Here is a 22,672-nt window from a genome sequence, read left to right as displayed (position 1 = left end):
TGATGATCAATGTTATGATAATGTTATGATAATGTTATGATAATGTTATGATAATGTTACAGTGATAGCAGGAGAGGAAGTAGAGAAGGAACATTGTGTGATAGAGAACGTGGACAACACTGTCACATTATACCCGGGTGACGAGGCATTGTGCTGTGTGAACGGCAATATTGTATCAGAACATATCAAACTTACTCAAGGTGAGCTACAATTTACCACAAAGATAAGTGTAGGCCTGTGTCACCAGTATAGGCTCAGACTAGTCTACATCATTGAATAGAATACAATAAAATGAAATAAAATAGAATAAATGTTTTATCCAATTATTGGCCTTTTCAGGCATATAATCAACAGTAATAATATTGTACAAGATGTACATGACTAAATAACATAACTAAACTAAAACTGGATAATGATTGGTTAACACAATTAACATAGACTTTGAAACAATGAAGCATATTATGTGACAACAGTGAAAAAAGGAGATAAAGTAAATAAATGATGATAATTAACAAAAGAAACACCTTACCGTAACAAGCCTGATGTTACTCATTGGCCAATTACCGGAACAATCTTTTTCATTTGTTGCTTTTTGGCAATAAGTATTTTTATAGTGAATTAGTATTTGGTATGGAAGTCAAAATACTACTTTGTTTACATTTTGCTACTTTTATGACAAATTATTTCACATTGATTGCGACTTTTTTTCAGGCTACAAGCATCTAACATTTTTCTGCAACCATCATTTATTCATTATAAAGTTCTTCTTTGTCATTTATAAAGAAGTTTAAATATATTAAGAATGAAGAACATACATGCCATTGTTCTACAATATAAATGCAATGTGTTTTTTAAAACTTTCAGGAGCGGTGGTTGTTCTGGGAAAGACAAATATGTTCAGATACAATAACCCAGTAGAGGCAGCCAAGATGAAAGAGGAACTAAAAAAGGTTTGTTTAAATGTTATTTATACAATATATTCATGTATTGTAGACTAGCATATTTGTAAACTTTCTGAATATTTCCTGCACGTTTGATGTGACATAACAAATGGTAGTATACTTTGTCATCGTGCACCTGCAAAATGCTCCCAATCTGATTTTTTTGTATCCAGTTAAATTTAAGGTAAAATATTTTTGATGTGCTAACAATTTCTTAGAATAAAAAATTATTTTTTCTTCGATTTGATGAAAAATACAGACCAATTGGGAGCATTTTGCAGGTGCACGATGACCCAGTATCCTACCATTGATAACATCAGAGAAGAACTTTGTTAGGTTCTAGAAATGTATTAAAGATCTTATCTTACTAATGTTTTTGCACAAATATTGTGTTATGTAATGTTAAAGTCTTAATTACTGATTAGAAATTTTATACATGTTTTCCAGTAAATAAATTGAGTTTCCAAATTCATATTCTTCATTGTTATATAAAAATATCCTAATTTTGATTATTAGCTCACCAGAGCCGAAGGCTCAGGGTGAGGTATTAGTATCAAAGGGGGATGCTCCGGCGTCCGTCGTCATGTGCCAACAATCATCTTCTTCTCTGAAACTGTTGGGCAGATTTACTTCAAATTTGGTCTGTAGCATCCTTGTGACAGTCACACTTGAATTTGCTCATGTCATTCCAAGTGGCCCCTTTTAGGGGTCAGCAGAGCTAAAAATAGAAATACCGTTAAATGTCTATTTCTAGAGAACTAATTGATGGATGATCACCAAACTTTGTCTGTAGCATTGTTGGGTAGTCTTTTATCAAGTTTGCTAATATTATTTTGATTGGCCCCTTTTAGGGGTCTCTAGGGCTAAAAATAGAAAAACCTTTAAACATCTTCTCCTACAGAACTAATTGATGGACGATCACCAAATTTTGTCGACAGCATTCTCGGGTAGTGTTTTATCAAGTTTGCTCATTTTAATTTGATTGGCCCCTTTTAGGGGCCACTAAAGCTAAAAATAGAAATACCGTTAAATGTCTATTTCTAGAGAACTAATTGATGGATGATCACCAAACTTTGTATTTAGCATTCTTGGGTAGTCTTTTATCAAGTTTGCTAATATTATTTTTATTGGCCCCTTTTAGGGGCCTCAAAAGCTAAAAATAGAAATACCTTTAAATTTCTATTTCTACAGAACTTATTGATGGATGATCACCAAACTTTGTCTGTAGCATTCTTGGGTAATCTTTTATCAAGTTTGCTCACATTAATCTGATTGGCCCCTTTTAGGGGCCGCTAAAGCTAAAAATAGAAAAACCTTTAAACATCTCCTACTTCAGAACCAATTGATGGATGATCACCAAACTTTGTCTGTAGCATTCTTGGGTACTCTTTTATCAAGTTTGCTTATACTAATTTGATTAGCCCCTTTTAGGGGCCACTAAAGCTAAAATTAGAAAAAACCTTCGAACATCATTTCCTACTGAAATAAATGATAGATGTTCACCAAACTTTGTAGCATTTTTAGGTAGTCTTTTATCAAGTTTGCTCATATTAACTTGATTAGCCCCGTTTAAGCTAAAGCTTAAATTCCCCAGGTCATGGCATTTCTTCAAATTATTGTTTAAACATATTCTATGCTCAAGTTTAATATGAGAATATATTGACATTCCAACACTGAAAAGCAGTTGTTTCTGGTGAGCGACTCAGGGCCATCATGGCCCTCTTGTTTTAATTTGAATTTGTTTAAATATTCCTCCACAGGAACTTGGTTTTTCTTGAATCAATTTGTTCTTTTCTAGTTTGTGCACCATTTTAATCCAGTATTGTGTAGTTCGTTTTAATTTATTCTTTTTTGTTTCTTCTTTTTTCTATGTTTAAGTACATGTATGTACTCATTTTACGAGATGTTATTGAAAGGTAATTAGGTTAGCACATACAATTTCACCTGCTATGTTCTGTTCATGCCAGGTGTTATGTAGTCAGAGCAAAACAATTTGAGTACAGTATGAAATATACATGTACATACTCTCATAGTCTATTCTAAACATAGGATAACTTTGAATTATCATTCTTTAATCAAAGGACAGTGTTATTCTAAACATATGAGCCGCGTCATGACAAAACCAACATAATCTATTGTGACCAGCATGGATCCAGACCAGCCTGCGCATCCGCGCAGTCTAATCAGGATCCATAGAGTTTGCTTACAAACCCTATAACAAGTAGAGAAACTGATAGCGAACAGCATGGATCCTGATCAGACTGCGCGGGCTGGTCTGGATCCATGCTGGTCGCAAACGCATTATGTTGGTTTTGTCATGACGCGGCTCATATACTATTCCAGCCAGTGAACATATCACTGTGTATGACTTATATACTTTCAAGAATGTCATTATGTTTTGTCTAATGTCACAATAAATGTTCATTATCTTATATATTTACATCAGGGCATTTTAGTGAAGGTGAGACAGAAACTTGTTAAAGAGGATTGTTTGATTTGTTCCTCCTACCTGTTTTAAGTTTATTTTAACAGTATCTTGGTGTGATTTTAAGTTTTTTATTTCCTATAATATTAATTATTTACTAAGTTTTTATCTTACAGAAGCACATTTTTGTGCTCAAGGTGAGATATTTTGATCATTGATTGTCCGTTGTGCATTGTCCATCTATCTGTCTGTATTTCTATACTTTTCTGTAAACCATAACCTGCTGAATTTATCAAATGGACTTGTCCAGCTTCTATTTTTGGAACTTTCCCATTATCAGTTCTGGGGATTCAAGATTGCCTGCCGACACAATAAAACAGAGACTGTTTAGACTGCATGGAAATGCATTCTTGTCTGGCTCTATGTTATTTGCAAGCATCGCAACTTTCAGTTCTAGTAGTGTTTTAGTTAAAACAGCAACATTTCTTTCTTACTAACATGGTCAAGGTTATGCAGACAGTGCCCTGCCTTGATTTTCTAGTATATTACTCAGATAATTCATATATGTTTAAAAACGAATGTGAATGTGTGTCTCTATCTGTTACTTATATCATGTGATTGCTTCCTACCTTTACCCAAGGTTTGGTATTTCATAGATATCTTATCAAAAATTGTAAGGCTAAATTTACACAGCATTAGTAATATTTCTTGACATAAGATCAGATTTATTTAAAACTTCCTATCACTGATCATTTGGTTGTCCTTTGCAAAAAGCTCAAATTTTTCTTATCCCATGAACAATATAGTTGAAAGAATTAGAGTAAAAGTAAGCATAAAACATTTCAAAACATAAGACTTAAGATGACATTACCTATGACATTTTTGCCTTGCGTCTCAGGTGAGCAGTCCAGGACCCTCTAGGACTTATTGTTTCAGTTAAATTGGCTTTATATAAATGTTTTGACACATGCATTATGAACATGAAGATCTCAATGTTCTGTTTTTGTGATTGCTTCATGTCTGCATTGCTTGCTCTATCTCACACACAGCTTCTTTATATATGCATCTACTTAGGTAGATTTCAGCCAAACTAAATAGGAATGATCAAGAGTTTAGACATTTAGCACCCTATAGCAGCCTGTATCTTTATATAAAATGCCTCAAAAAAGTAATTCAGATAATGTCTCTCGGGTCAGTTTTTATATATATTTCTTTATTTTAATATTATAAGAAAATAACAAAATAACTAATAAAAAAATTCATATGTGGTATTGTCTAGTGGTCTTCTTCCAAAGTTTTGTACATCATGCCTCTAAGTGTCAAAATTGATCTTAATTGGTCACTTTTTCCCAAATTAAAAAGAAAACTTCTCTAAAACTACATAGTTTATAAGTTTAAAATGAAACAGTGTTTATTTGGTCTGTGCACAAGATATAGATCAAGGTCCTAGGTTAAAAAATGACCCATGGTCTGTTAATCACTTTTGTAATAAAGATTTATATACTAGAGATAGTATCTTTTATCTGAAGCTAAAATGCTTAGAACATAGGTTTGCAGTAAATTTGTTATGTAAAGCACTATCTTAGAGTTTGAAACTTTTTTGTCCTCATTTCCTTTTACTCAGGTGAGCTATGTAGGCCAACTTTAGCCTCTTGTTAACTTAAGTTATATAGTGCTTTACAGTAAATTGCTTTAAGAATTATGATTGCTTTCGCTTGGAAATTTTTCTTAGGGATATTTATACCCCCACCACAAAATGTGGGGGGGGCTATAATGGATTCGCTTTGTCGCGTCGGTCGGTCGGTCGGTCAGTCGGTCGGTCGGTCGGTCCGTCCGTCTCCATTTTCGTGTCCGCTCTATAACTCCTATACCACTTGAAGGATTTTCTTCAAACTTGGCTCAAATGTTCACCTCAGCAAGGGGATGTGCAGAACCCATGTTGCCCATGTGTCAGCTCAAGGTCAAGGTCACAATTGAAGGTCAAATATCAAACACAATCATATATTAGACAGTATGTCGTGTCCGCTCTGTAGGTCCTACAATAATTGAAAGATTTTCTTCAAACTTGGCTAAAATGTTCACCTCAGCAAGGGGATGTGCAGAGCCCATGTTGCCCATGTGTCAGCTCAAGGTCAAGGTCACAATTGAAGGTCAAATATCAAACACAATCATATATTAGACAGTATGTCGTGTCCGCTCTGTAGGTCCTACAATAATTGAAAGATTTTCTTCAAACTTGGCTAAAATGTTCACCTCAACAAGGGGATGTGCAGAACCCATGTTGCCCATGTGTCATTTTAAGGTCAAGGCCACGATTGAAGGTCAAATATCAAATAATCAAATATTACACAATATGTCATGTCCGCTCTGTAAGTCCTACACTAATTGAAAGATTTTCTTCAAACTTGGCTCAAATGTTCATTTCAACAATGGGATGTGCAGAACCCATGTTGCTCATGTGTCAGCTCAAGGTCAAGGTCACAGTTGAAGGTCAAATATCAAACAATTAAATATTACACAGTATGTCGTGTCCGCTCTGTAAGTCCTACACTTATGGAAAGATTTTCTTCAAACTTGGCTAAAATGTTCACCTCAACAAGGTTATGTGCAGAACCCATGTCACTCTTTTGCCGGCTTCAGGTCAAGGTCACACTTGAAGGTCAAAAATTGACTTAGAAAATGTTCTTTAATTTTAACATATATCTGAATATTTCTGAATCTAGGAAAGGTATTTGCTTGAAACTTAAAATATAAATGAAGTGTCACAATTAAGATATGCTGGTCAAGTTTCATAACTCTGTATTGCATTTTAACAAAGTTATGCCCCTTTTTAATCTTCAAATTTACATACAATCACATATTAGACAATATGTTGTGTCAGCTCTATAAATCCTATACTAATGGAAGAATTTTCTTCAAACTTTTCTCAAATGTTCACCTAAACAAGGTTATGTGCAGAATCTATGTCACCTTTGTGCAGACTAAAGTCAAGGTCAGACTTGAAGGTCAAAATTGACTTAGAAAATGTTCTTAGATTAAAACATGTTCTTGAATATTTCGGAAACTAGCATAGGTATTTGCTTGAAACTTAAAAGATATATGAGGTGTCACAATTACAATATGCAGGTCAAGTTTCATAACTCTGTATTGGATTTTGACAAAGTTATGCCCCTTTTTTAAGTCTTTAAATTTACATACAATCAATACTAGACAATATGTTGTGTCCGCTCTATAAATTCTATACTAATGGAAGGATTTTCTTCAAACTTTACTCAAATGTTCACTCCAATTGGGCGATGTGCAGAACCCATCTTACCCTTGTGCCAGCTGAAGGTCAAGGCCACACTTGAAGGTCAAAAAATTGACTTATAAAAAGTTTAGTATATTGGGAAAATGAAAGGTTATTTGTAACTGTTTCGAACATGATTGATAATAGATATTTTTACTATTACCTGTACAATTAGTCTTTTTTTTCACCAGAAGATAATTTCTTTTTATGTATTTGTGTCACTTAAGTTATTCCCTTAACCACCTTTCCAAGTTGTCTTCTGTCAAGGACATTGGTGGGGGTATGAATCGCATTCAGCGATAGTTCTAGTTTATTTTGAACTATTTATTCCAGTTATTAATATAACTATTATAATTATCCGAATATTTTCATCAAAATTATATTTTTAACATTATATTATATATATATGTTTTGTTCTGTTTCATAAATACACAATTTAATAGATATTATGCTAGGTATTGCAAGGTATATAGAGGATATTGAATGAGTGTAAGTTCAATGCTGAATTTATTGCATAAGTTGAATAAAATTATATCATGCGAGCCTCTGGCTATCATTTTATTATTTTATTCAACGAGTTCAATAAATTCAGTAATGAACTTACACAAATTTAATATTCTATTTATCACATACCCAAAATAAAGACTGTTTAAAGTGAAAAAAAGAGTCATTTTTCATTGACACCCCTACAGTATAACACTAACATTTAACGCGTCTTTACAATATGTTTCTATCATGCTAATGACGTCACGTCAAAATATATGCACAGCTGTGCAATACCATTTTTACGGAGTCGCAAAATCAGCTAGGGTGTGTGATAAATCTACTAAATATCAAATGTCTAACACAGATTCTGACTGATACAGATTGAAGGAGATGTGAATCTTAGCTTGACTATACAAATTGGATAGAGAATCAAGTGCTTTTTGTTAAAGTTTAGGTGCCTTTAAATGTATTTTTTCTGTTTTTATTTCATAATGAGACTCAGTGCATTTGTAATGACCAACAATCTCATATTTGAACATCATTTGTGTAGTATTTCAATATAACTAATAGTTAGAACCTAATAATAAAAAGTCTCGGATATAAACTGCTCAATGATGAGCTAGCACTTGTTAAATGATTGTTATAATTTTATTTGTTATTAATTTTATTGGGTAGGAAAAAGACAAAAATCTGTCTGCAAATATCATATTTGTAAGTATAAATGTCTGTGATTATGTAGATCTATACAAATAATATAGTTCTGACACATTGGGGAAAAGGGATATTCTTGCATAGCAGACTGACGTTTCCGTGAGTTTTACCCATGCCAGAAATTTCATCAGGCATGGAGGGTGCCAGATGAGTCGTGCGCCAAACAAGAACGTCATTTTAGCGCACTTTATGAATGAACCGCGTTAAAATGACGCCGTTTTAGAAGAGAAATATGTGCTTAGGATGACGTCATTTTGCCGTTGTTATTTAAGTTGTAAGTTCATACGCTATTGTAAGAAAATAGTTATGGATGAAATGACCCTAATTTCCATGAACATATATCATATTGAGGTAAATCATTTTAAATATGAAATAATATGACAGAATATGCAAGAAAAAATATCTGACATATGTTTGCGGTTCGGATCGGAATATCCTTCCCTCAGGAACCCGCCCATGGGTGGTTACTAGGCAAGCCTTGTTACCACCCAATGGGCGGGTCCCCTCGGAACGGATATTCTGGTCCGAACCGCAACATACGACAGATATAATTACTCTGGAACCCGGCAAGTGCCTGTTTTTCCGAACTAATTCTGAGATACAAACAAAATTTTACAGTTACAACTTGGTAAATGTATCATATCAATGATAAGCACTGTATTGTGAAGTGTAGTGCACCGAGAAGCTGTAGCGGTAAAAGTTTGTACCCTGGAATTAGATGGGGAAAACCCACATTTTCTGAGTTTCCAAATAATATCTGTATAACAATGTGATCATGTGAGTTTAGTTCAGTAGTAGTTACCATGGTTGTAAATGTTTAGGAAATAAGAGTGTGGTGGGATACATGATTGTTATTTTATGAAAAGGTTTTTTTTCTCTTTAATCATCTAAGTCACCTCTCAGTCACTTTCTAATATTTTATCATGCTGTGAAATTTAACTTTTCAACTAACATTTTGACCTGTCTTCTGTAATGTATATTGTGAATGCTAATAGGATCTGTGTGAGACAACATTTAAGCTGAAAAATAAAATAAAATCTGCAACATGTTGTAAAAAATGTGCAATCATTTAAAATGTGAAAGAACAGTGGAATGTTTCTTTTTGCAACAAAAATATTTAGTTAAAATTCCATTTAGTATTTCTCTAGTGTATTTAAGAGTTACATTTTGTTAAATATCTTTTCTTGTGATTAAATAGAATTACTTTTACTGTAGGTTTTATTTTCAGAAATGACTGTTAATATACATGTATATTTTGCATCATTTGCAGATAGAGGTGATATGACTATTATGACTATAATGTCACCTTAGTGCAGTAATGGGTTAAGTCCTTCTAAATTTAATAGGAGTTAATTTGTTATTGCATCTAGGTGACAAATTTATTATGTTAATGTATCTTATCAAATTACTCCAAGCTATTCTGCTATGTTCTTAGTTGCATAAATATCACCTCTATAAAGTCCCTAACAATTTGGTGTCTGGTTTCTTCCAAAACAAATAGGTATGAAGGTAAAACTGATCTTTTATAGATTAATATTTTAGAGAGAAAAAAAGTCCATTTCTTTCGGAAATGGTTTTAAAAAGTTTCACCTGATGATGCAAAAACACTGAAATAAAGTGGAGTTTTATGTTGACCAATAACATTATTTCAAAAAAGAATTAATCAAAATTTATTTTTACTACAACACTGAACTAGGAATCATGTTGTATATATATATATTTGACAAAATTTCATAGAAATTTTACTGTATAGAAAATGTTTTGAAAAATGCAAAGAGAAATGCAAATTTTGTTGACAACAGTTAAACAGAGGAAAGATATGGTAATCTGAAACAGAATTTATTTTTGGCCTGATATCAAAAAATTAACTGTATAAAATTTTGTGTTCTAGAAGCATTTACAATATTTGATTGAGTTGGTTTATAAGATTAATTGTGAAAGAAAGTACATGTATTGTATTCTGTATTTTAAAAGCAAGTACTGTATTGTGTATTTTAAAAGCAAGTACTGTATTGTATATTATAAAAGCAAGTACTGTATTGTATATAATAAATGCAAGTACTGTATTGTATATTGTAAAAGCAAGTACTGCATTGTATATTGTAAATGCAAGTACTGTATTGTATATTGTAAAAGCAAGTACTGTATTGTATATTGTAAAAGCAAGTACTGTATTGTATATTTTAAAAGCAAGTACTGTATTGTATATATTTAAAGGAAGTATTGTATTGTATATTTTAAAAGGAAGTACTGTATTGTATATTTTAAAAGGAAGTACTGTATTGTATATTTTATAAAAGGAAGTACTGTATTGTATATTATAAAAGCAAGTACTGTATTGTATATTATAACAGCAAGTACTGTATTGTATATTTTAAAAGGAAGTACTGTATTGTATATTTTATAAAAGGAAGTACTGTATTGTATATTATAAAAGCAAGTACTGTATTGTATATTTTAAAAGGAAGTACTGTATTGTATATTTTATAAAAGGAAGTACTGTATTGTATATTATAAAAGCAAGTACTGTATTGTATATTATAAAAGCAAGTACTGTGTTGTATATTTTAAAAGGATGTACTGTATTGCATATTTTATAAAAGGAAGTACTGTATTGTATATTTTAAAAGCAAGTACTGTATTGTATATTTTAAAAGCAAGTACTGTATTGTATATTTTAAAAGCAAGTACTGTATTGTATATTTTATAAAAGCAAGTACTGTATTGTATATTTTAAAAGCAAGTACTGTATTGTATATTTTAAAAGCAAGTACTGTATTGTATATTTTAAAAGCAAGTACTGTATTGTATATTTTAAAAGGAAGTACTGTATTGTATATTTTAAAAGGAAGTACTGTATTGTATATTTTAAAAGGAAGTACTGTTTTGTATATTTTTAAAGGAAGTACTGTATTGTATATTTTAAAAGGAAGTACTGTATTGTATATTTTACAGAGTGGGATGTCTATATCTCTGTCACGTACATCACTTATCAGCCAGTCTATGACAGACCTGTACAAATCATCTGAAAATCTTTCTGGCTCTGGGTATGTTACATGCTAGACATTATTTTAATATCAATAAAATGAAAGCCACATTTTAACTTTATGAATGATAAAATATGACGGGATTGACACTATATACACAGAGTATTTTATGTTTCCATTTAGAGACGTGTGGTATATTTCTTACACAGGTTCTGTCAGTCCATCTGCCAATAAACCACACCTTGTTTGACCGATAAACTCTTTGTCCTACAGTCTTAAGGTTTGGTAAGAAGGTTGGTCATAAATAGTAGATGACCCGTAATGGCTTCAGAGACAGTTTGTCAAAGGTCAAGGTCGCTTGTACCTTGACCACTGAAAGCTTGTGTGGCTTCAAACTACAAATCTCAAATTTGTCAAGTTGTCAAGACTAGTCCATTTTAAACTGTTGATAACAAAATTCCTTGTACTTATCATGTATAGTTCCAGATTCTAAGTGATACTTTACTGGGGTATTTTGAGCTATTGTTTCTTGCTCTCTGAAAGTTAAAGGAACTTCACTGGGGTTGCTTTGACATGACAAGACTGGAAATACATTTTTTGAGATATATGTAACATTTGATGTAGATCTCGAACAATAACTTGTCTGCAAAATTTCAGATCATTGGCTCACTCCAATATTTTTATTGTGAAAAAATCACACACAAAAATTTAAAAGAGTTTAAATGCATCTGACTCATAAATATAGATTTACTATGTCATTGAGAGTAACTTTCTTTACTATATGTTTCTGTTTTAATTGCCCCATTTGATCTATGAAAAAAAAATGAAATTTATGTTTTAGGCTTTTAAACCTCATTGGAGCTTCTTTAAGAACATATTATTTATTGTTAGAGTGTTGATATAATTTCAGATGGGAATTAGATAGCTCTCACAGGGAAGAACAAGAGAAAATTGAAGAACTTAAGTAAGTAAAATACTTTTATTGTTGACAGTTTTTTTCTACTTTTATAACATTTAAACATTGCATGCCATACAGTCTATCTCTTTTATAACACAAATGTCACTGTATATGTTGAAAGAAACATGTTTTAAGTTCTTTTACACTTTACTCACTGAAGTATCAAATGATCTGAATACAGGGAAATTTGGGTTTACATAATTATTTAACTCATATTTTCTAATTTTCACTCCTATTTTGAGACAATTCTAGCTTACTTTCAAAATATTAGGATCTACTGTTTCCATAATTGATTAAAACTATGTTATATTGAAGAGATTATATAGAAGATATTGAATCATTGTAGTTTCAGTATAAAATTTATTTGAATAAAAATATATTATTATCAAAATATCTGTCCTCTTGGCAGTATAATATTATTTTACGTAGTCTCAAGAGGGGCATGAGAATGTCATTAAAATTAAATAAGAATAAATGCACTCAAAATATTTTAAAATACAGGGACGATATAAATAAAAAATAAACCTTTTAATATCACTAAATTACAAAATCTGCATGCTTGTAAGAAGTATGTTTTAATATAAAAATAGAAATAGAAAGATAAAAGGTATTAAATATTGGGATACTAATATGCCAAAATTGTTAATATACTTTGTTGAATTCAATACTGAAATCTATAGCTGTCAAACCCACATTGGACGAGGCACTAGCTGAGTCTGATCTAGGTTTTACAGCTGAGCGTTTGAGAAGAGTATATTTTATGTGAAATTGGCACTGTTGTTGACCTTTTAAAATAACTGTATACTAGTAACTCTTGTTTAACACTGAAAATAGTAAAGCCTGGTGTTAAGTACCAGCTTTTGTTTATTTTAGATGTCAGATTAAGGTTTTAGAAGATCGTTACCATGCCGAGGAAGAGGAACGTCTCAACAAACAGGTTGCCATGGAGATAGAATTAGAGAGGAAACAAAATCAGCTAAATAAGGCAAACAAAGATCTTGAAAAAGTGCAGACAGAAGTTTTACAGGTAGAGTGTATTCATATTTGTATTAAATGATCTTATAATAAGATTTTATATCACCCCCTGAATGTTGTTTTACAGGGAAAAAAAGGGAAATACATGCTGGTTTAAATGCCAACACAATATCAGTTTTGAAACAGTAACCTATGATTTTTGAGTATGGTGTTCTGTGTTTTATAATTTACTTATATGTGAAATTGAATGTTTACTGAGGTAGAAAGGAGTGAAATTATAAAAAAAGTGCATTTATGTTGTGATATATTTGAAGATGAAATTTGTTTGATATGCATGTTGTGATGTAGACATCCATACAAAGAACTTGAATAGATCTATGTGAAAATTTTATTTTTCTTGCCATTTATTAGAGATATGTTTGATAAATTTGCTGTGTTACTAAAGAACTGTATAGAGTATATTGCCAGGTTTTAAATTCTAGTACAATTATAATTTTGCATGAGATATTGTCTGTGCAGACCTATGTATATTGGAAGTAAATTTTGATAGTTTGTGTATTAAGTAGTAGCTATAGAAGAAATATTAACCAATTTGTAAAATCTGCTCATAATACAGTTCAACCCACACAGAACAGCCCTCTTATGGGTAATAACTGCTTAAAAAACAGCTTTTTTATTTCTTCTATGGTAAGACTTTACTATAAATATAGCTTTTATATACCAACCACCTCCTGGTCAGCAACCACCAAAATCTTTGTTAATCTCCTTCCACATGTTTGATGTTCTCCATAACTTTTCGACTTCATGGAAGATTTTAAATAACTTTGCACAAATGATTACTATCATGAGACTATATGCTTATAATACACATGGCACAACATCAAGGTCATAGTCTGTTAAAGGTCAAGAAGTACACATTTATGTCTGCTGTGGAAGGGGATTTAGCTCTCCTTCAGACTGCCTTGTTTTCATAGGGTATTGTTCTGAAGAGGTTGTACTACATTTTAAGCAGAATTTTTCCCCTGTGTTTTCTGTTTTATTTCTATTAACATTCATCCATGCATCAATTTATTTTTTCCTTAGGCACACCAGTTTGACCATATCCCTATAAAACTGCCAAAGGTATAGTATATATATCCTATACAGTTATATATTACTTATTGTTACAAATCTTTGACTTACTTTGAATTCTTTGCATAATTATATAGTTAAAATAATATTATATTGTTTTGTTTGTGCAAATTGTAATGAAATTTTGATTAATATGCACTTTTTGCCTAGTTACTAGTAAAATTCATTATTTGGTTTATAACATGCATCTTGTATATGAAATTTGTTATGATTTGAATCAAATATGTTCGTGTCTACATATTTACCTAACTTTTCTTTGGATATGTAGGCCAAAATGAATTTTGATTGTGTTATTATTAAACACTTGTGAACACAGCTTAGATTTTTATTAATAAAATCATAAAGGTGATAAACTCAAGTGTTTAATTACAAAAAAGCAGTAAAAAAAATACACGCTTGGTTGGACTAGACTGATGAAAAATTGTGCAATTATAAAACATGCTGCAAGAGGCATACAACCATAATGTTTTTCATTCTAATATCAATAGAAAGAGATGAAATATCTGGAACTACATTCAATGAAGGAGTAATAGTCTTTGTGTATGTAAAATAATAAAATTATGTTAACCATGAAATAATATAACTATTTTATTTTACCTGTATTTACCATTCTACATTAATAAATTATAAGATTTTGTTGAAGAAGTCAATGATATATATTTTATATTTATAGGGTGCTCAGATAGATGATTTGTTAACAAAGTTAGATGATCGGGAAATAAAGCTGATAGAAACCAGCAGGCAGACAAGTGACACATTACATTTGGTTAGTTACAGATGCTTTATTGTATACTATACAACATTAAAGTTGAATGCCTCCAGATGAGACAAAATATTTCAAGAAAATCAATTTTGAGAAATGTGATCTAAGATATAAAGAAAATTAAAATATTTCTTAATGCTCCACTATTGAAGAAAAAGAGGTATTGTCATTTTCTCAGAAATGATTAAAGTTATTCACTTTAAACTTGGTAAGCATATTTGAGCCGCATCATGACAAAACCAACATAATGGGTTTGCGACCAGCATGGATCCAGACCAGCCTGCACATCCGCGCAGTCTGATCAGGATCCATGCTGTTCGCTATCGGTTTATTTACTTGTTATAGGGTCTGTAAGCGAACAGCATGGATCCTGATCAGACTGCGGGGATGCGCAGGCTGGTCTGGATCCATGCTGGTCGCAAACGCACTATGTTGGTTTTGTCATGACGTGGCTCATTTATTGTTATAAAATTACGCCATTTCCAAAAGGCAGATAATCCCAAACATTTTTTTTTACGAATTTATATGTTTTTTTTAAACGATTTCTATATTGCTTTAATTATATATCAAGTACTGAGAAAATGGAGCACACTGTCTGAGGACAGGTCTTTTGTTTATATTGTTACTTTCCATCGCCCTTTCATGAGCTATCATGTCGAATTGTGTCATAATATGTATGTACGAGATTTTGTAAAAATTTCCTAACAGTATGGTTTTGTTATTGTAGAAACTGGAGACTTTGAGAAATGATAATGAAGTACATAAAAAGAATGTACAGGCTCAGTTAGTTCTGCTTGAAGACAGGTGTAGACTGAAAGATAATGAGATAAAATTGCTGGAAGATGAACTAAATGTTAAAACAATGGCAGCTAAAGAACAAGATATGGAGGTATGTTAAACTGTATAAAGCTATATATCTGCTGTCGGTAGTTTACAAATTTATTAATTAAATTTTGTAAAATAATACTTTCAAAATACCTATATCTGTATTTTTTCTTAAGGACAAATGGCATATGCATTAATTCTTTATTCAAATGGTTAAAGTCCTTCTTAAAATAGCAGTATAAAATTTTGTTCCAGAACATTTTATTCTGATTACAATGTATGTACAATATTTATGTGAATTAAATAACAAAACATTCTATGTTACCACTCTTTCAAGAATCGACCATATTGAATCAACATTATTTTACTGTTAACTTTGTTTATTTTATGAAAATACCTCATTAGATATAGTTTTATATACTTAAACAAATATTTTATCTTACTTTTCTTTCTTTGTGTTGTTTCTGGTTCTTTTGTTGTATTTGTTTTGTTGTATTTTGATGTTGTTATTGTGAGTTAAGTCTGATATTAAAATCATGTGTTAAGATTAGAAAAGTTTGAAAATCATGTAACTTATTACTTTACAGTTATAACAAGTTTCTACAGAAAGTTTTATTATATTTTCAATTATTTAAAAATTTATTCACAATTTATAAAAAAAATTTGTTCAAATTTTCCATAGGATCAGAAAGTGATTGATACAGAGCAACAACAAATAAACAAACTTAAAAAAGACTTTGAGATAATATTTCATGAAAAGTTGGAGGAAAATGAATCTTTAAAAGGAAAATTTCAAGAAATTAAGGAGGAGGAAATTCAGTTGAAATCTCAGTTTGACAAAAAAGAAATTGAAATGAAGGAGAGATGGAAGAGTGACGTTGATGACATTTCTAAAGAGAATCATGAGATTGAAGAAGCTTGGAATGATTTAAATGATCAGGAAAGAGAATATGATGAATGTTTGAAATCGGAAACATTGACTGATAAAGAAAGGAGGGATATTGAAATAGAGAAAGAACAGTTAGAAGAAGCAAAATGTTTATTAAAACTTGAAGAAAAGAAAGTTGCAACGAAAGAGAGGAAAATTCTTGATGCAATTGAAGTAGAAATGGACAGATGGGAAAATTATAAACATTCTGAAGAGGCCAGGATTGATAAAATGAAAAAGGAATTGGCTAAACAGGCAGAAAGTTCAGAATTAAATTCAATAAGTAGTAAAATAGATGAAATGGAAGAAAATGTGGCAGAAATGGTTAGTGATTTAAAAAAGCAAAAGGTTGTGTTGAAAGAATTTAACAAAGACATTGAACAAAGGAAATCTGAATTTCTAGACCAAAAGGAAGATATAATGAGGGAAAAAGAGGCACTGAGTAGTTCACAGTGTCAGGCTGTCATTAAACTGGAAGAGGAGATTATATCTGTCAATGAAGAATTAAATTCAGTAGAGGAAAATCTCAGTGAAGAATTAAAGGAGATTCAGGAAGAAAGAAAAAGGTTAGGTGTATAGATGATATGAGCCGCATCATGACCAAACCAACATAATGCATTTGCGACCAGCATGGATCCAGACCAGCCTGCTCATCCGCGCAGTCTGATCAAGATCCATGCTGTTCAATTACCAACCCTATTACAAGTAGAGAAACTGATAGCGAACAGCATGGATCCTGATAAGACTGCGCAGATGCGCAGCCTAATCTGGATCCATGCTGGTCGCAAACGGACTATGTTTGTTTTGTTGTGACACGGCTCTTATAGCAGTATTAGTTACTTATATTATCACATTATAAAGCATTTTGTAATGCCATCAAATCCACCTTGTTGACTACAGGAAAATAGTAAGAGTTTTTTTTAAAGTTAACACATAGTTTATTATAAATTTGATTGTGTAGGAAACTATAAGCTTAAAAATACACTCTGAGATCTGTTCCTGGGACCTACCAGTACTGAGCAATGAGTGTAAAATTTCTTGCTCAAGAAAATAATGATGATGAATTTTTAATCTATGCAGCCAGTAGTCCTCTACCCATTAACCACTGAGCCACCCTGCCATGACACACATGATCATTATTGATGTTTATATTTCAGCTTGTTATTATTAAAGAAGTCTCAGAGTATGGCAGATTCAGGTATAGGTGATCTAGATGAACAGTTACAACAGGTGCAATTAACTGATGAAGATCAACTTAGAATAGAACAAAAGAGAAAGGTAAAATATTTGTCAGTGACAGAAGTTTTTGATTTTCAGGCTTCCAAGTCACTCCAAGCATATTTTACTGCTTTTCTTTTAGTCTCTTACAAACAATGTATTATCAAACATGCTATGGACATAAATTTGTTGTTTTTGTGGGGGAGGAGGGAGTGGGGTAGGAAAGCATATTAGAACAAAAGATCAACAAAGCATATCCTTTAGTTTTAAATCCTTACATAGTAAATCAATGGATTATTTAGAATAAGGTACCACAGTCTTATTATGAGGTTTAACAAAATAAGAAAGATGTAAAATGCTGATTGCTAAACTTCACAGAAGTTCCTGTGTTAATTTGGCTGTTATTTAAACAATCAACTAATGCATGCTACATGAAAACAAGTAACTGTATTTACCTTGAAATAGATTAACTATTTCTTTATTGCACATTGTTTGTACAGGAGCTAGAAGAGTTACAGGAAGCTGTTGATAGGGCACAAGAAATATTGGAGGATAAAGTACGTAACTTTGACCAGGCACGAGATTACGAGCTGGATATTATAGAACTGGAGAAAGATAACCTGCAGGAGAGAGTTAGACAAGACAGGTAAATATAACTATTATTGTCATTTTGTAGATTTTTTTTATATTTACGTAATTTAAACTGTTGGTTCGAATCCCGATAGGGACTTTGGATTCTTTCATGTGAGGAAGCTATCCAGCTAGCTTACGGAACGTCGGTGGTTCTACTCAGGTGTCCGTTCGTGCCTGAAATAATGCACATAGGTATTCCTCCACCAGTAAAGCTGGAATTTCGCTATATGACCTATACTGTATTGGTGTGACGTAAAACCCAAACAAACAAACGTAATTTTAAGGGTGATTAAAATTTAAAACACAAATATCTTGAATATTTAGATATAAGACATAATGCTGAATTTAGCACCAAATTGAATATTTAATGGAATAACACTTTTGATTAAAAATTAATATTATCTATTTTAAATGGATACTGGAATATTTGATTGAATTTATGATTATATTTGTATGAGATTTTATTTCATAATATATTTTGGAATTAAAAAATTGAAATAACTACAAGAAAATAGTTAGTTCATAAAAAGAATATATAGAATTTTTATAAATAGAATATAGAGAATATTCATATAAAGAATATAATAGAATAGAATATATTGAATATTCATAGATAGAATATATTAGTCCCAGAATATGTAGAATATTCATATATAGAATATATAAAACTATTCATATACTGATTATATAGGCAATGTTTGTAATTTAAAGGATAAATGCACTAGTAGAACAGGAGGTAAAGAGAAGAATGTTTGAGGAGAAACTTCAGCGGGAACAAAAACGTCAGCTGGAGCGAGACAAAGAGAAGAGGGAGAGGGAGGAAGAAATTAAACGACTGAAAGATGCTCATCATAGAGAAATGAAACAACTTAAAGCCAGATTTGAGAAAAGGTACGTACTGGTAATAACTTTCATTTTGCTCATATATAATGTATACATTTAAAAAGCATGGTGAAATTTCTTTTATGACATTTGATCTCTTACAATTGAGTCTAATGGTCATTTGTCTCTCACCGTTGATTCAGAGATCATGTGAGATTAGTAGTGGGTCACTTAATGAGGAATTTGTAATTTCTGGTTAGTTATCCAGGACAGCAGGTTAGGTGGACCAACCACAGATATATGACCAAAACTGTGATAAAATCAGAATAAAATCCAGAAAATAAAATATACCTTCACATTTTAAAATTGTTCGAAATATTTTGCATTATTATCACACAAGTTGTCCAAAAATCAGGTGTGAAAAGTAAGTTTCTTTCTGTCTAGAATAAGTTTAGACTTGGACAAATATGTTGTATTGAAAAAAATGGAAAACTTCCTTTGATTTATACAAAATTTTATCAGTATATACACATAAATATGTAAATCTTGTGTCTTGAGGAAAATGGTTTAGAATAATCCTTGATATTCACATGGACTTAAACATTTATTATAAGTTTTCTGAGATAATAATTTTTTTGTTACAAATATATTGTAATATAAATCTGCAGTTTTGCATATTTTATTTTTGTATTATTCCAGGAGTGGATCAATAGGAAAGGGTATTACACCAACTCTATCAAACCCCTACGCTTCTGTCATGGTAGGTATTTATAATGCTGTTAGATTTGTCAAACTGTTTCAAATGAATCATTCTTTTCCCATAATTGATTAATTTCACCTTTACATTGTTGAATCATTCTATTCTTTATCCATAATTCAATTTTTTTATTTTTAAAGTTCCTGAAATAATATTTGTATTAAATGTCACTAATTGTAAATTTATAATTCTGTTTAATGGAAAAAAAATTTGCTTGATGGTTTTAATCGGTGTATTTTAGCAAATTTATACAATAACAATTGTTAAAATGATGAAAAATGATGAAAAATTCATTACACCTAACGTTGAAGCTATTTTGAACTCGTTAATAAGGGGATTCCATGATTATTTTCGTTCTCTCATTGCCTGAAACGGTGGTTGGACCCTCATTAAGCCTAGAATACATACTTACATACATTTTCATTCTATACAGAATTACGTTAAACCTTAAACAGGGTAATTTCCTTTTTTCAAATGTTTTATGTCTGACTCAGATATGTTTTGTTTATATTTCCTGTCTGTCTGAATTTTTAATATCTCACTAGACAAGATAATTTTTTTCAGTCAGCTGATTCAGAGGGAGAGGTTCTCAGGAGAAAAAGTGTAAGTTAGATATGTATGACCTAACCTGTTAAATATTTGATAAAATCTAAAAATATACTGTTATATTTTTAGTAGTTATTATCACTCTTTGTTCACAATAGTTCAAAGGAGAGAAGGGAAAACAGCAGATTATTAAATATCCTATGAAGAAAATCACAATCATGTTGCAAACTTTACCATTTATACAGTATCTTTTAAGACAGGCTTGAATTTGTGAAAATATTAGCCACTAACAAATAGCCAGACTGCAGTTAAACAGTTAAAGATAATAATGCACATGTGTAGCCTATGTCTTATAATAAATGTAGTTTGTGTCTTACAATAAATGAAGTTTGTGTCTTACAATAAATGAAGTTTGTGTCTTATGATAAATGTAGTTTGTGTCTTATAATAAATGTAGTTTGTGTCTTATAATAAATGTAGTTTGTGTCTTATGATAAATGTAGCCTATGTCTTATAATAAATGTAGTTTATGTCTTACAATAAATGTAGTTTGTGTCTTATGATAAATGTAGCCTATGTCTTATAATAAATGTAGTTTATGTCTTACAATAAATGAAGTTTGTGTCTTATATTAAATGTAGTTTGTGTCTTATATTAAATGTAGTTTGTGTCTTATCATAAATGTAGTTTATGTCTTACAATAAATGAAGTTTGTGTCTTATGATAAATGTAGTTTGTGTCTTATGATAAATGTAGTTTGTGTCTTATAATAAATGTAGTTTGTGTCTTATGATAAATGTAGTTTGTGTCTTATAATAAATGTAGTTTGTGTCTTATAATAAATGTAGTTTGTGTCTTATGATAAATGTAGCCTATGTCTTATAATAAATGTAGTTTATGTCTTACAATATAAATGTAGTTTGTGTCTTATGATAAATGTAGCCTATGTCTTATAATAAATGTAGTTTTATGTCTTACAATAAATAGATTTTGTGTCTTATATTAAATGTAGTTTGTGTCTTATATTAATGTAGTTTGTGTCTTATCATAAATGTAGTTATGTCTTACAATAAATGAAGTTGTGTCTTTATGATAAATGTAGTTTGTGTCTTATAATAAATGAAGTTTGTGTCTTACAATAAATGTAGTTTGTGTCTTATCATAAATGTAGTTTATGTCTTACAATAAATGAAGTTTGTGTCTTATGATAAATGTAGTTTGTGTCTTATAATAAATGTAGTTTGTGTCTTATGATAATGTTAGTATTGTGTCTTATAATAAATGTAGTTTGTGTCTTATGACAAATGTAGTTTGTGTCTTATAAATAAATGTAGTTTGTGTCTTATGAATAAATGTAGCCTATGTCTTATAATAAATGTAGTTTATGTCTTACAATAAATGAAGTTATGTGTCATCTTATGATATAAGTGAAGTTTGTGTCTTATAATAAATGAAGTTTGTGTCTTATGATAAATGTAAGTTTGTGTGTCTTATAATAAATGTAGTTTGTGTCTTATAACAAATGTAGGTTTATATGTTGCTTCTACAAAATATGTAGTTTATGTCTTACAATAAATGAAGTTTGTGTTATATGTAGTTTGTGTCTTATGATAAATGACGTTTGTGTCTTATTATATATGAAGTTTGTGTCTTATGATAAATGTAGTAATATCTTATAACAATTGTAATTTAATGTCCTATATAAATGTAGTTTGTTTCTTAAAATAAAGGCTAACAAAACATGTTAAAGATAAAGTTATCAGTCTATATAATTAGCTTACAAGAAACAGAAGTTCAAAGAGAGATATAGTTTTATTTCTTTAATAATATTACAATTGGTGTATTATCAATGTAATGTCATCAGTTAAGGTATTCTGTTAGCATAGATTATGCAGACAGATGATGAGGTCAGATTTTCGCGTAATATGGAGAACGACGAACATAGCCTAATCACTACGAGAGATCTGGGAACACTCATAAACTAGTCACGAAAAGAGAGGTAATAGAGCAAGAGTCGAATAACGCACATAACTAGTCAGCAAAAAGTAAACAAGCCTAAGTAAACTACGATCTCCAAGTCAGTCTACTCGAAGCGCAGACTATCCGAGTTTCAAAGATAATACGTGATTATCGATAGAGACATGTAAGAGAGAGTTCAGAATCTGAACCGAAAGGAGAATCACATGATCCCAATCTCTCTAGTTACTTATATCAACATCTAGTACTGATAACCAACTACCGCGTTATATGGACACGAGCAGCTCTAGTAGTCGAGAG

General features: G+C 30.9%; 1 protein-coding gene across 1 annotated transcript in view; it reads left to right on the top strand.

Annotated features, from left to right (window-relative positions):
• LOC132745353 (kinesin-like protein KIF16B) overlaps positions 1 to 20,507 on the top strand; it is a 42,276-nt gene extending 21,769 nt beyond the window's left edge. Inside the window, exons 17-31 of the mRNA XM_060734253.1 lie at positions 69 to 200; positions 865 to 950; positions 3,543 to 3,563; positions 10,808 to 10,899; positions 11,750 to 11,803; positions 12,671 to 12,824; positions 13,856 to 13,894; positions 14,577 to 14,669; positions 15,394 to 15,555; positions 16,174 to 16,985; positions 17,577 to 17,697; positions 18,138 to 18,283; positions 18,982 to 19,161; positions 19,792 to 19,852; positions 20,414 to 20,507. Of these exons, the coding sequence (XP_060590236.1) occupies positions 69 to 200; positions 865 to 950; positions 3,543 to 3,563; positions 10,808 to 10,899; positions 11,750 to 11,803; positions 12,671 to 12,824; positions 13,856 to 13,894; positions 14,577 to 14,669; positions 15,394 to 15,555; positions 16,174 to 16,985; positions 17,577 to 17,697; positions 18,138 to 18,283; positions 18,982 to 19,161; positions 19,792 to 19,852; positions 20,414 to 20,461 (2,201 nt within the window). The 3' untranslated portion in view covers positions 20,462 to 20,507. The remainder of the gene's footprint in view (positions 1 to 68; positions 201 to 864; positions 951 to 3,542; positions 3,564 to 10,807; positions 10,900 to 11,749; positions 11,804 to 12,670; positions 12,825 to 13,855; positions 13,895 to 14,576; positions 14,670 to 15,393; positions 15,556 to 16,173; positions 16,986 to 17,576; positions 17,698 to 18,137; positions 18,284 to 18,981; positions 19,162 to 19,791; positions 19,853 to 20,413) is intronic.
• The last annotated feature ends 2,165 nt before the right edge of the window (positions 20,508 to 22,672 follow it).

Source organism: Ruditapes philippinarum, unplaced genomic scaffold, assembly GCF_026571515.1.
Source record: "Ruditapes philippinarum isolate M1 unplaced genomic scaffold, ASM2657151v2 ctg996_1_1_1_1, whole genome shotgun sequence".
Taxonomy (NCBI): domain Eukaryota; kingdom Metazoa; phylum Mollusca; class Bivalvia; order Venerida; family Veneridae; genus Ruditapes; species Ruditapes philippinarum.
This window is presented reverse-complemented; position numbering and strand designations above follow the sequence as displayed.